The sequence below is a fragment of the Antedon bifida genome, chromosome 6, assembly GCF_963402885.1.
Source record: "Antedon bifida chromosome 6, ecAntBifi1.1, whole genome shotgun sequence".
Taxonomy (NCBI): Eukaryota; Metazoa; Echinodermata; class Crinoidea; order Comatulida; family Antedonidae; genus Antedon; species Antedon bifida.
This window is the reverse complement of record NC_136231.1, coordinates 13,000,415-13,016,632: the sequence shown is the minus strand read 5'-3', so window position 1 is coordinate 13,016,632 and position 16,218 is coordinate 13,000,415. Positions and strand designations below refer to the sequence as shown.

Below are 16,218 nucleotides of genomic sequence, written 5' to 3'. Positions count from 1 at the left end.
CAGTTTTTAAGTGATAGAAAAGCCATGTGGACGTGGAATACTTCAGTTCACTTCCATTTGTAAGAATAAACATTTCTACGCTCGCGCTAAGGTCAAATTTTCGTTCGCCAAAATGGCGAAAGGTTTTGAAAAACATTAGCCAAATTGAAAATCCTTTAGCCAAATTTAAAAAACCATAAAAATTCGCAAAAATGTTTATTAAATAAATAATGCATGTATTTGTTTGTTATTTTACTTCTTTTACATTTATATTATTATTAGGTATCCCAATGAAGCTGATTTTCGTTACCGCGATTTTAACACGTTCGTGAAATTTCAAAAAGTGACGTGTCTTTGAAGTTAAAAATATACTATTTCTTATGTACCCATGAGAATAAAAATGATATGCCTGGAAAGATCTGTTTAAGGGATTATTTTTATATATTTTTAATCTATGTTTATTAAATATTTTAATAGAAAACGCGAGTTAAAAATGAGGTACAAAAGCCGGCGAGCCGAAATCCGCGCGCTAAAAATAACTGTGGAAAACACCTACCCATTTTCGCACCCGATCGCACGAGGTCCATAATAGGCGGTGGAGTAATTTTTGTTGCATGTTATCAGGCTTTCAATACGCTTTATTTTGATATGTAAATCGGTTATTATTATTATGTACATCCGCCTCATATGTCAATTTTAACGATAAAAATTAAATTTTTGAGTCTTTCTCATTATCAAAATCTGGCTAATTTAGTATTGAATTAAAGCTAATTTATATTTCTGTTTGATAAACCACATCGTTTTATTTGACTTTGCGTGGACCTCGTGCGAAGAAGCCAACAAGACCAACCACTGAAAAAAATAATCCCTACCATAAATATCAGTGTTTACCATTTTCCTTACGGGGGATTAGTTCTCCGCTTATTACTAAATTACCGTCGCCCAGGCAATGTGCATGGTATGCATGTATTAGCGCGTTAATTAAGGATTGGATAACCCCCGCAGTGGACTGTTCCATTTTCTGAACTAGTCTTCGCCGCACACACGAGGCATGTCGAAAAATGTCGCCTCTTATCATGTAATATTTGCTTCGAAACGTCAATTTTACCGATTCATTAAATTATTTAATAAGTGGAATATTTATCAATCTAGTATTATATAAAACAAGTACGTTAGGAAGAAATGTACCGCAGAAATTTAAGAAGCTTTGAATTTGCTATGCAGCGGCCGTAACCCATTCTATGTAGGCGGCCGAAACGCGCTTTGGCCAGGGTTGCTGTTGTAGTATACGCTGTTTCTTAGCTATTCAATTTAAGCGCAACTTTCGGTTAGAATAATCGAAAGGGAAATAAAATTAAACATGTTAACATTATACTATTGAGGTAATTACTTTGTTAAATTTAAAATTCCCCTTTTTTTAAATAACAGAACAGCCTCGTTTACGGAAGTATTCGTCCACATGTTTCGGTTTACATTTTCTTCTCGAAGTTCATTTTCTACGTCGAAGAATAGGGACTTCCCCTTTTATTCGCTCATCATCACGTCGACGACGGCCGGCCACGAACCAATCACATTAACTGTGTGTCATTAAAACGTCATCGAGGCACGCTCTGCGCATGTTTAAACAGAACTAAAAAATGAACACGGCGATCGTGACGTCGTCACATAAAATGCTGTGGTGGTAAAAAGTGTACCCGAGTCAGAAAGTACCGAAGTGTGGCGAATTCTCGCTCCCATAAGAAGTCACGCCGACCAGGCTAGGCCTAGGCTTGGAAATGTATTTTCGCCAATTTGGCGAACGAGGCAATAATTATTTTCGCCAAATGGAGACTCCAGTCGCCATTGGCGAATTGGCGAGCGGTTAGCGCGAGCGTAGCATTTATAGGATGATTTATGTAGGTTATAACTATTATTTATATATAGTTCTAAAATTTGAAGTGTAGGCTCTACGTTTACCGTAAATCTTCTAATAGAACTATTAGAGTCACAAAAACTTATGATGTAGCTGTATTTTGAAAATAAGGAGATAATGCATGTTGATCTCGGGAGTGGGGGAGGATTGAGTGTTTTTGAGTTTATAAAATAAAGTCCAACCAAATTTGTTTATTTGTACTGTTTTATTATTTTGCTATGAGTTGCTGACCGGAAAAATGGGGGGTGGGTTACTATTTTCAGGTGCCCCTATTTAAGATTAGTAATAGTAACCACTACTCTAATACTAACCCCCCTTCTAGATGAAAGTGTAACTGTAAGTAAATGCAAATCAGTAAATGAAGTGTAAACACCGTTCAAAACTTAGAAAACAAAGTAGAAGACCTTGAAAACAGGTGAAGAAGAAACAATATTGTAAATCACAATGTTCCCGAAAACTTCGAAAAAGAACACAACATATGACCCGTGAGGAATTCATTACATTCCTGTTTACGAGTCACATAAAACTTTTTCCTTTATATGCTGGTTTTTTAGTCTTAGGGTCAAAGAGAAAAACTCACTACAAAGAATTGTTAACTTAAATTTTAAATTAATAGGTTGTCAACTTCGTAGCTTATCTTCTTTCTGTGACATGCAAACTCTAGAAAAAAGTAGAGCTATTCTAAAAAATATTAACCATGCCTTGTTCAGTGATTTCGAGCTCATGCCTCATGGGCGTCGCTTTCGATGCCCGGCATGTAGAACAAACCGGAAAAGGAATTCGTTTTTGCCAGTGGCTATTCGACTCTTAAATTCTTGAACCTTGACTCTTTTTTTTTTTTTTTCTATTTTGTACTGTGTATTGTGATATTTTGTATATTTTGTAAGATCATTTTTAATCCAGACCTTTTTATTTGAATTGCCCCGTGTGGGATGATTAAAGAATTTTGAATTTGAATTTGAATTTGAAGACAGGGAAGACATTGAAATAGAAAGGGCACATAGGACACCATCATACATTCATCAAAAGACGAATCCATTGCAAACTGCTACGTTACACCGATCGCAAATTTGTACTCGGCAAAGCTGCTAAGACTCTCAAAGAAAAGAACTTGATATACATAAGCGATGATGTGTCAAAAGGTAAGATAACAAAGACAATCATTAAGACAAAATCACCTAGAAAAATTTAGGCACAGATCAGATGTGAAGTTTGCCTATATACCCTTCAGTATACCACCTACAATTAGATAACAAATGAACGATGGACAGTACAAAACATTCGTACCAAATAAATGAGATTTTAAAGAGCAATCACGATGTGATTCATGTACTTGGGGAAAATTTTTTACGGCACTTTTAAATTTTGGCCTATATAACACAAATGCCTATTAACACACACAAATACCTATATATAGGGGATAGGGAAAACCAATTAACGGTTTTTGTTACTTGAAGTTGTGTTTTAATGATTAAAATTAGTAGATGCTTACTTTAATAACTACTTCTCATAGTAGTTGATGAATCGAGTCGATACGATGACATCATCATGCCAGAATCCAATATGGCGGGAAAAAACCCTTTTTTTTTTAAATACATTTTTTGTCCATACAATGTACAATAGACTTACTATCTTAAAACAAAACACGAATCCACACAAATGTACATCTACTTACAGTAATTGACCCCTCCCCCAGTCTTCCCAACATTAGGATGACGGGGGTTTGGGTTGGAGCGGGGGTTGGAGCGGGGAAGGGTTTGCGAGGGCTTAAAAATTGTAAACTGAAGTGCTGAATTTAATTTTTGGATCTCTCTCTGGATCAGCCTATGGATAATGCAGATTCAACTATATGCATTTCTTAGACGGAACAGGAACATTTCATGGGTGTTGTTTCTTGCTATCCACCTAAAAATAGACAGCAAATTACCGACCAGGGTGTTAAGCTTTTGGAAAGGATCAGTATATTAGACATCACTTTTGATAATTATTCCTTGCACAACACCAGAGAATGTCCAAGCATTGACCTGAATCCTATAGTGATTTAACCGGCATTTACTCATCGTCATATGTACAAGACCAAGTTACTGACTTAAAGTTATTTATTTGTTCAACTGCTCTTCATTAAAATCTCTAGAACAAAACTCTTAAACTTGTTAGTGCAATAGGATTCATATTAGGAATAGATGAGTCCCACTATCTGATAGTTTCTGAACACTGAGTGAGAAGGAATCACTGATCAATGTGAAGTGTCTTTTTGCTAGGACGTAGATTTTGCAAGGTTTTAATTTGTTCAGATCTCTTTTTTGCAGCATTGTACAATTTACAATGTTAAACTTCTTTAATTATGATTCCTATTGCACTAATTGGCTTGGAACCCACCAAATAAAATTGCAAGTTGTTGATTTTAACAGCCTTAATGAAGAGCAGTTGATCAAAGAAATGTTACAGATATATTCGATAGTTTAGTTTTTCAACTTGGTCTTATACAACAATGTAGACTAATTCCAGATTCAGGCAAATGATTGCAACAGATTAACACTAATTTTATTACTCATTTTTATACATAATGCATAATTCCAGACCAGTTTGTCCATCTGTATATTAGGGAAGCTGTTCCAGAGTAATTTTGAATAATACTGCAGGTGGAACCGTGATGATAATAATGTTTCACGTATTGAGTTGAACTGGGAATCTCTGGTGTGTAAAGAATAATTGGTAAACTTTTATCGAAAGTGATGTCTCATACACTGATGCATACTCTTAACACCCTGATCGGAATCTGCTAGTGTGACATGGATACCAAAAACAACACCCTACCGTGAATGTTCCTTTCCATCTGAAGTGTGTATTTGAGTCAGCATTATCTGCAACCTATTTTTCTAATGTTGGGAGGTATAATAAAATACATCATTGAAATATCGCGTTTGGATTTGTGTATACATTTAATTTTAAGATAGTATACATTTAATTTTAAGATAGTATACATTTAATTTTAAGATAGTATTCATACATTTTAACGTTAAAAGGAAATTGTTGTTTTTCCCGCCAAAATGGACGCCATATTGGATTCTGGCATGATGATGTCATCATCATCATCGACTCGATTTATCAACTACTATGAGAAGTAGTTATTAAAGTAAGCCTCAGCTATTTTAATCATCATAACACAACTCCAAGTAAAAAAAAACGTGAATTGGTTTTCCCTATCCCCTATAGGTATTTGTGTGTGTTAATAGGCATTTGTGTGTGTTATAGGCAAAAAGTGCTGTAAAAAATTTCCCCCAAGATGGGAATTTTTTTTCCGACATTATATATGGTATACTCTATCAGAAAAAAAAAATAAAAATTTTCCTATACTTTTTTCCCGCAAAATTTGTACTGCACCCAGACTTATGGGTAGCATAAATATATGTAGCCTAGATGTTAGGGGATTGAAAGATAGTTTCAAACGACGTACTGTATTTAAATGGAGGTTCCGGGTTTAAAATGAATAGTAAAAAATATAAAATATATTTGTTTGTCTCTTGAGTTTCAATTTATATAAGCGCCCAGTGAAGCAGAACAAAGGCTGTGAAATGAGGCCAGATTACAAGTGCAGCTACAGCAAAATCACACTGTAGTTACAGAATAGGAAATTCGTGAAATGGTCAATCTTCCGATGACTCGTTATCATTAACCATATACTTTTGTAAAATTATACTTATCCGATGTAATTTTAGTCGGTCTTCCCATTTATAAAGTCAATTTTCTATGAAAATTCATAACAATTGTGTAAAACCATTTGGAGATTCAGTTTACGTTTGCAGATTTTCGCACTGACTTAGGGAAAAGCCTTCAAAATCAATGAAGCGTAACATATACTGTACATTCCTGCTGAGGATCGAGCGAGACGATGACGATACACATGCTCTCTGCCCATGCCTGGCATCGTCACGTGATAAGCAGATACAATATACAATATCAAACTGGTCGGGTCGAGTATACCCCGTCTATAATCTATAATCACAACATGAACGATGTACAGTATTTGATTGAAGGTCGACTCAACCTACCGGAATGGAATAGATAATATAGCTCGAATGAGAGAGTTGGAATATTTGTAAACATAAGTATTGCTAATAATTTTAACAAGTGTAGCTAGAGCCTATAGTAAAAGGCCTGGTAGTATCAATTCGCATAGGGTCTACTACACTACTGTAGCTAGCTCAATTTTTAACTGGGCCGGATCGGCTAGGCCTAGGTAGGTCTCCTTCCTACTACTAGGTCTACTTGCTTGATGCAGTATCCGCTTTTTTGGAGAGTAAACTATTTTAGGCCTACTTAGACGATCGGGACACCATACGTGCGGACAGCGATCGGACCTTGTTTTGCCTCAATATTTACAGCCGATTTTGTAAAACGTGATGATCTGTACTAAATTTTGTATTTCATTAAATGTCAAATAAATATATGCTATTACTTTTATTATTACATTTTAGGCCTAGCTTAGAAAATCTACAAAAAATGTATAATTCACAATGATCGGGTGGTCGTCGTTTGACAGGGGAGAGAGATGTAAATTAGTTGACAAACACAACGTACATCTAGACTTCGCGAGTTTGGAATCCACTGATGACGTGATTTTGTGAATATCTCATGAATATTAATGAGCTTCCCTAAGCTGCTGAAAAACAGACTTTCCATGAATTTTTAATTCTTCATTCTGACATGTCTATATTGTTATAATATTTTTTATTTAATAAATAAACGATATTTAAAAGCAATTTTAAACCCAGAATGCCCCTTTAATTGGCTAAAGGGATAGACCAACCACCATACTACTCCAAGAAACACATTGTACCCGTGAATGCGAGCGAAAATGGTACAATGAATGGGGAAGTAAAATTGTATTAATGGTACATAATCGGCTGGTGTAGCAATTTTATTTAAACCATCTTTATCAATTGAAATTCATTCTATCAACTAGAAAGCCACTCCGAGAGTGCATACCTCCGCCTACTGTAAAATTCTCCTACATAAGATTTCTCCAGGAAAAATATATATATACACTCAATACCATGAAAGCCCCAGTGGTCTAATGGTTAGGAGAGCTGCATATCAAGCAGACGGTCCGAGTTCGAGTCTCGGTTGGGGCGACTTTTTCTCATTCTCACAGATTTCCTCATCTTTATCGTTTCAAATTAATTAATTAAAATTTCAGTATATCACCGGGCGGTTTAGAATTAATGTTCTTTGCCTAATGTGTTTATATATATATTTGTATAAAAATAAAACAGACAAATTTCTTGCTTCTGCCTCAAAATAAAATATTTATTATACGAGTACTTTCGACCATAGGTCATCATCAGGTACTGATAGAATATTGGTAAAAGACGAATACATATAGAAAAAGGGTACACTAGAAAACAAAGGAGTCTATTATGGGCTATATGGGCGTAACAATGAACAAGCAAATAACAAATTGACAAAAGCATTGACAAACAAAAGGTATTACATAACTAGAATTTAATTCGTCACTTTGACGAATTATAGGTGATCATTTTTATCATTTTAATGAAATTAACATTTTTTTAACATGCATGTACGTTAACATACGATCGTAAAAAGTTGATGTACGCCATCCTACGACATGATGCATATGCTTATAGTGCTGAGTTGTACCTATTATGTGTCATAGAATATATACTCTATACAGTACAGCATACAGTATATCTATATACAGTGTAACATAGGTGAAATTACGGGAACCACACAATGTTCAAATTTTTTGATATGATGGAATTATCAAAATAAACTTGAAGTTGACAATTTCGAAAGATAATGAATTGAGCAAATAAATATAAAAATTGGAAGAGAATTTGGCACGTAGAAGCGCAATGCGCGCTCTTTGAAATTTGTATAACTTTGACTAAAGAAATTTAAAAACTACTTTTTAACTTCAACTGGCCATATGATAACTTCGCAACATCCGATAGGCTTATTTTTTATATGAATTCATATCTACATTTCATCAGCTTTCATAATAATTTATAATCTTCAAGGTCACATTTAATTCTGAAGAGCTGTAAGATATTCAAATGTATGGTGTAGGTGAAATTACACGACCTATGTTATTCAAGGTTTTACGCGTGATGACGTCATCAAAATGAAAACGCTGACCACTCATGGAAAGATAAATAATTAAGCAAGCACATACTGAAATTTGTGCAAAATTCGAGCACAAATAACCGAGATACGCTCTGTTGAATGTGATAATCTACACAAAAAGATAAAAAATCCTAATTTTTAAATTCAAGTGGCCATTTGATGACGTCACAACATTTTGTACATCAAATGTGTACATGAATTCATATCTACAACTCAATAGCTTCCTGAATAAGTTAAAAAAATTGGGGGTCATCTTGCATTCTGAAGAGTTATTTTCATTTTAAAAAAGGCCTATTTTTCACCATTTTCAGAACTTTTGTGAAATTAATGTGCGCATTTTGTCATTTTTAACATGCTCGTATAGCGTCATTTTAAGTCTGAATGGACTCAAAATGGGTAAATGTACTAAGGATTGTGAGTAGAATGTGATTTTTTCATCAAATTTTATTTTTTACGCTTTCTAAGAATCGCGTGCGCCAAAACGCATTTTTGCGCAGTAATTTTTTGAAACACGTAAATGGCCTAATTTATGCTCTAAATTGATCAAAACTTATTTTTGAGCTTTTTAAAATTTTAATGCGCGATTTCACACGCATGACCTTGAAACGCACGAGTTTTTATTTGCTAATATTTTTACCTTTACCTGAAATTTACGTGTAGTGAATTTCATTAATATGTGATAATGAATTATGGAGATATGATTGATAATGTGATTTCACAAAATGGCGTATAAATGACGGATGAGTGATCACGCTGAAAAGCTTATTATGTCTAAGTTAAAGTATTTGAAAGACATTGTGTAATTTTTGTGATCATTGCAATTCAACTTTTTGAGATAATTGTTACACAAAAAGTGTACAGAAAGAATAATAACAACAAGGAAAACAATAATAAAGATTTTGTACAATAACAATAGGTGATCATTTTATTCTAAATTATCACCTAATAATAACTCATGTCAATCAGATAGACAAGATAGAACTCAATTCCTAAATGATTTAAATGATACATTAAGTCCATTGGGTTTGAGAGTTCCAAGTTGAAAAATTATACGTTCTTCTAGTCGTCTACGGTCATGTTAACACTGTTAGTGAAGGATCAGGACCAACAGGTGGTAAACACCTCTAAAAACGGTCCAGTCCCACTTGCACAGTGGCCGTGTGTGACAGTGGCTGTGTTTGTGTGGACTAGTACACCGGGGTAGCCCCCCTACTCATCTCGAAAGATGTACTAGGTTCTTTAAAGTGCACATGTGTACACTGGACCTCCGGTTTATAGTCCTTATCTGAGAAGAACCATGGAGCGAGTGAGCCTCGAACCATTGGCGATGTTATGGCTACGTAATTACGGTTCCACTGTCTTAACCGCTCGGCCACTCACTCACTACATAAGATAGAATGTTACCTAAAAATCACAAAAGATGAGTGTAAGACGGCCTTAAGTACCATGGTAAACAATAAATCGTCAGGGTGTGATGGATTCTTTGCTGAATTTGATAATTTTTTTTGTTTGAATGATAATAATATCAGACGTCCTATTTAGCCTCTTTACTTTCAATCAAAACAAACTATCTATTTCACTTAAATACCTAAATAAGGAAAAAACCCATTGTACCTTGAGAACTGGAAACCACTAACTTTATTGAATGTTGATTACAAAATATTAGCAAAAACAATTGCAATGAGAATAAAATCGAAATTTCCAGAAATAATTCATTCTGATCAAACTGTTTTTTAAAAAAATAGGTGTATAGGTGAAAATATACGAACAATATTTGATATAATAGATCAAGCAGAGGAAAGGAATCTACAGAATCTTCTCCTTTTCATTGACTTTGAAAAGGCTTTCAATAAAGTTGAGTGGAAATTCATAGAATATTCACTCAAACTTTTTGGTTTTGCTAAAAACATAATTAAATGGACCAAAATCATGTGATTGCGCGGGTGCCCTCTCAATCATCTTTGATACCAAACTTGACATGTTTATATTTTTTTAATTTTTCAAAAAGTTATGTAATATATTTATATAATGGGTGTAGCTTAATTAATGGCATCATTATATTGTTCAAATTATATTTTACATATTTCCGTGATGTTGTACATGTCAAAGCTTTAATTTTACCAAACTTGCCGTATTTCTGTATTTTTTTTACAAAGTTACGTAATATATAATGGGTGCGCCTTGATGACGTCATTATATTGTGATATTATATATCATGTTAGTGGTATTGTACATGTCATAAGCTATAATTTGATACCAAACTTTTCACATAGCTACATAATATATTTAAAAGGGGCGTGGTCAAAATGACGTCATTAAATTGTTTTTTTTGCACCCCTTGTAGAATTGTCATTAAGGTTCTAAAGAAGGTTTCTGCCAAGTTTGGTGATTTTTTCTACCAAGAGAATTTGGATGTTTAAAAATTATTCTTTTAATATTCCTCCTAACGGAAACGCAGAAAGGGCAACTAATCACATTGCCGAACAGGAGCAAGTTTTATCAGCCCGTTCACCAGGTCCTACTTTCATACTTGGCGACTTTAATCATTGCCGCCTAAACAGAATATTACCAAACTACAAACAGTATGTTACATGCACTACTAGAGGCAACAGTACACTCGATCTTTGTTATGGAACAATACCCGGCGCTTTTAAATCTATAAAACTTCCTCCTGTTGGCGAATTCGATCATTATACAACTACTTCCACTCTATAAGCAAAAAATAAAGTCTTGCAAACATCAAGTTAAACATGTAAAGCTGTGGTATCCAGAGCATATCAAGCGGTTGAAGGACCGTCTTGACGCAACTAATTGGGAGGTTTTCACGGGATTGGCAAGTGATATTGATGAACTAACTGTGACTGTTTCCGCATATATAACTTTTTGTGAAAGCCTAACTATCCCAACAAAACAAGTTAAACTTTTTTCTAATGACAAACCCTGGATTGATCAGGGTGTAAAAGCTGCCATTAGAAATAAAAGATTGGCTTATCTTAGTAATGATGTAACTGAAAAAACTAAACGTAAATTTAAATCAAGTATTAAAAAAGGCAAACGAAGATTTAAAAAGAGAATTGAAACACATTTCAACGAAAAAAAATTCTCCCAACATTAGTCCGTATTAGATCTCTTTACACTCGAACTGGCAGATATAGAAAGTCATTTATTCCGAACTCCATAACTATATATAACAGTAAAACATCTAGATAAGATTAGTATTACTATAAATGTGTCTTACCGCATTGTAAGCATCATGACAATTAGTTATTGGAATCTCTCTCTCTTTGTATCTTTTTTCACATTTTAAATATTTTATATATTTGACAATAAATGCTGTGCAAGCAGCGCATTCATTTTTTCACGAAGTGCACAAAAAAAGTGCTAAGAAACCTGATTATTATATAATTATAATATACTGTAAAGCCCAACATTTTCGCGGCCCTAAATTTTCGCGATTTTACATTGTAAACTATTTCGCAACAAAAACAATGAAAGGACAGGACGCCGACCGGATGGATCTCTGTGGTGGTGAAGAGCATGACGATGGTATTTTTGCCGTTTGCTAAACACCACAAGCTAGGTTTACGCACGTAAAATAATTACTTTATGGAAACATTACAACTTATATAAGGATTTGTCAAGCAAGTACACTATACATTTCATAAAAAATTACCCAAGAAATGACGTAAGCTTTTTTATACCAATTCGAACATTATTTTAGCGATCAATCCCTCCACGGCGCCATGTGTGTCGATCTCTGTGAAGAGGAATTTCATCATTGTTTTGAGCAAGGCAGCGCAGGTTGAGTAGGGCCTAGCATTTTTGGTTGGTTGCAATTTGTTTTAATTACACCTCAACAAACAATATAGATAATAATCGGGGTTCGTAAATGGTTCAAAGAATACTTTATTTTCGCGATCGTTGTTCAATCGCGAAAGTCGCGATAATAAAGGGCGATCAAACATTTTAGATGCAAAGCAAGTGCAAACCTAGCGGTTGTTACTTACGGCAATTCTGCAAGACTTTCAAAGCCCCCAAGACTCTCAGCCAGGGTAAACAGCTTGGAAGACTGAAGGAATAATCTAGATTGATTGATTCCACCTTTGATAAAGAAGGTAACCATTCCACTGAAACCTTTCATCTGTCTTTTTGCAAGTTCATGTTGTGGATGTGAAGGCAGGCCTGCAAAAAAATAAACATGGTGAAAACTACAGTATTTAAATAAATTTTACATATACAGTAAATACAAATTTCACAAACTGGGTTTCTAACTTTATTGGGTATTCTTATAATACATACACAACATTTAAACTATTAAAATTCATAGTCTTCTTGTTTCAACTTTTCTGATAAATCCTGTCCTTGATATCTATCTTTTATTTATCCAATTTTCTTAAGTTTACTATACCTGGATATATGACCTTTGACACACAATTGTTTGTCTCCAAAAACTTTGCAACAACCATAGCATTTTTTTGGTGCTCCTTCATACGTAAATGAAGTGTCTTCAATCCCCGGTTTACAAGAAAACAATCAAATGGAGAAGGAATTGTGCCAAGAGCTTAAGTCAAGGAAACAGATGTTAAGAATAAACAGCAAAATATTATTACCATGATAAATAATATGAAATACATTTGTAAAGGTGTTACTACTTAGTTGCTGAAAATTTTATCCATAATAATCATTAATTGGTTTTCAAATTTTATTTTAAAAATAAAATGTGCTTCATTTAAACAATTGGTTAAAATTGTTTGCTGTCAGTTTAAATACTCTTGCTGGACCTGCCTTAAAAATTAATACAAATCAATAAAACCTGGGGGAATAGAACCTGTAAATAAAGCCTGTAAATAAAGCATTTGAATGATACATAAAACTTACCAAGTTGTAGGAATTTTAGACGCTCACTAATTTCTTGGTTATTTGTCGACACTAAACCCATGACAACATCACTGTGACCATTCATGTATTTAGTTGCTGAGCACATGGTTAAATCAGCTCCAAGATCTATGGGGCACTGAAAGTGAAATAATAAAATACTATATTACACTGTAATATGATATTGGTAGATTCATGTCTAAATTTTCAAAGAAAACTTGAAAGGTTCAAGCACTACCTTTACGGCGTTGTTTTGTTAAATGGAAAATCATAAAAGAATTGAACGGCGCTGTCTTTCATTTAGTGAAATTGTGAAGTAGCTTTACCTGTTTTTCTGTCTACTTTGTCAAACTTTGGTAACATAGTTTTAAAACACCTAATTGTGTATTCATTTAACATAAGATGAATCTGGCATCAAGGCAAATTAGCTATTAATAACAATTATTATTATTAACAATTTCAATAACAATTTTAATTTATGTACTAGAATGCACACCTGAAAATAACTTGAGCATGTATTCATTTAACATAAGATGAATCTGGCATCAAGGCAAATTAGCTATTTATACCTATTATTATTAACAATTTCATTAACAATTTTAATTTATGTACTACAATACACACCTGAAAATAACTTGAGCTGAATGTGTTATCAACACAAACAAGAATACCACCAATTGCATGAACTACCTCACAAACTGCTTGTATGTCCACTAGACGCAATAAAGGATTTGTAGGTGTCTCCAACCAAACCAACTATGCATATTAAAAAAAAACAGAAATATGATTTGACATTCCCTGACATTCATCAGCTAAAATACCATTTAATCTAGATATAATTTCATCATTATATTTTGTGTGATCTTATCACTTGGCGGATAACCGCATGTTATTGTCAGGACCTTTTTTTTTTCTATCTTATTCTTATTTCTTTCCCAGAATTTTGTTGCACGTGTATCTCTAATTTTTGTGGACATAACATCGTATAACTTTGTCAGAAGATTGACCTTAGATGTGCAGACAATTTTGTAATATGATGTTAGAGTCGCGCAGCTTAAGTTACGCGTGATTTTATACAATTTTATGGTTTCTCATAAATTCTGAGCAAAAAAATATTTTTCAACGAAACTTTATGAAATTGTATTTCATAATATGAAGCAACTTCTGACATGATAAAAATGGCGTACTACGCCAAAAAATACGCGAGTACGCGTATTTGAAATTAATTTCTAATCATTTTTGCTACATTTCAGGTCATTTTGAGCATTTCAAAATTTGATATTTTTTTTACGTTTTGCGCACGCGCTTCTGCGCACAGCTCGTACAAAGCGTAGAAAAATTATTTTTGCAATTGATTTTTGTTTTTCATACCACCTGTAGTAGATTTCATTCATTTTGATTAACTTTAATTGCAAAATAATGACGCACATGCATGTTAAACTTAAAATAGGTAATTTAATGCAAATTTGTGCAAAAATATACCTATTTTTAATCAGTTATAGCTCCTCAGGATGGCTGGTTACCCCATTTTTTAAAATGTATTATGGAAGCTGATAGATATCAATTGATGTAAAATTTGTACCTACCGGATGTTCTGACGTCGCCATATGGCCACTCAATTTTAAAAAATAGAATTGTTTTCGCTTTAGTACTAGTTATTCCCATTTAATAGAGGGCATAATACGCTTATGCTCATCCCATTTCGCCCTAGATTTTAATGTGTTCTTTCTCCATCAATTCTCTTTCACATGCGTTAAGTTAAACCATTTTTTTTGTAATTTTTCTTACGTCATCATTTTAACAAATTTGATTAACGTGACCTACTTAATTTCGCCTATACAGTATATTTCAATCTGTTATAGCTTCTCAGAATGAAAAGTGACCCACATGATTAAACTTATTATGGAAGCTGTTGAATTGAAGATATGACTTCCTATAAACATTTTGTCTATATGATGTCATCATATGGCCAGTTGAATTCAAAAAGTCATATTTTCATCTCTTTCGTAAATTTTCACCGCATTTAAAATAGCACGCATCTCGTTTTTCGTGTCTAAAATTCTTCAAATTTTCATTAATGTAATTATTTAAATAATTATCTTCTAAAATTGCTATCTTTATATTACATTTTGATGATGTCATCAAGTTAAAAATTGGGATTAAAAAATGGGTCTTGTTTCAACTTTGCCACACTGTATGTAACATATACAGAGTATCATAAATACTGTTAAATGCTTTATGACACAAAATATGTACAATTCAACAAGCTGTAAACATATTTAATTCATGTTATAGGATGGCATAATAATTGTCGGCGATCATACAGTATAATGTATGTGGTGCATGTTGCGTTTGCGCGAATAACCAGAATTAAGTTACAATTTGTTTTATGTACCTAATAATCCGAGCAATTTCCTCTGAACGGTGCGAAATCAGAGAAAAACAGCTATTTTAGGGAGGTTTTCATTGTTCAATGTATCTCTCTTATTTGATCGATTGTAAATTTGGCTATGAAAAACATGATTTGCTTTAAAAATGCTAGCGTTTATTCTAGAATGGTACATCTAGACATGTTGAAAACACTCATAGTTCATGAAAATTGTACACAATACATTTAACAAAAATACTGTTGTAATGTAAACCTGGCAATGTACTTACTGTATAATACACAAAAGAAAAAAAAATGCAAAAGGCAGAACTTTCTATATTTTCTGCACAGTAGAATGGTTTTAGTTGGTGAATAAGAGAACCAATGAGCAGTCAGAGATCACATTGTCTAGTCTATAGCAGCCTGTGTGTAGATTGGAGGGTTTGCACTCATTCAGCAACATTTTTACAATAACTACATAAATTGTTAATACTTACTTTGGTGTTAGATTTGATAGCCTTTTTAACATTATTAACATCACGGCAATCAACAAAATCTATTTCGATACCCATGTTACGAAGAACCTTCTGAAAATAACGATTTGAACCACCATACAAATCGTCCATGCTAAGTACATGATCGCCAGATTTGAGTAAGTGGCAGATTGACATCATTGCTGACAATCCAGAACTGAAAGCAAATGCTATTAAAAAAAAAAAATCACTGATTTAAAGCCTGATTTAACCAAAAATAACTCAGATTATAATTTAAGACTATTGTATCATTCATGCCACCATGTTATAAGGGTTAATTCTCATTTATACAGTAATAAGTATCACAAAGAACAAACAGTAACAAGATGACCTACAATTTATCTTAATCTTCTGTTTTTTCATGATGATGATGACAATTGCTGATAAATAATTACTACATTTTG

General features: G+C 33.5%; 1 protein-coding gene across 2 annotated transcripts in view; it reads right to left on the bottom strand.

Annotated features, from left to right (window-relative positions):
* LOC144845458 (cystathionine gamma-lyase-like) overlaps nucleotides 1-16,218 on the bottom strand; it is a 36,491-nt gene that overhangs the window by 12,214 nt on the left and 8,059 nt on the right. For both annotated transcript variants that reach the window (XM_078702816.1, XM_078702817.1), the window contains exons 3-7: nucleotides 15,779-15,984; nucleotides 13,538-13,669; nucleotides 12,917-13,052; nucleotides 12,447-12,599; nucleotides 12,046-12,220 (exon numbers count right to left, since the gene is read on the bottom strand). In XM_078702816.1, the coding sequence (XP_078558942.1) occupies nucleotides 12,046-12,220; nucleotides 12,447-12,599; nucleotides 12,917-13,052; nucleotides 13,538-13,669; nucleotides 15,779-15,984 (802 nt within the window). The remainder of the gene's footprint in view (nucleotides 1-12,045; nucleotides 12,221-12,446; nucleotides 12,600-12,916; nucleotides 13,053-13,537; nucleotides 13,670-15,778; nucleotides 15,985-16,218) is intronic.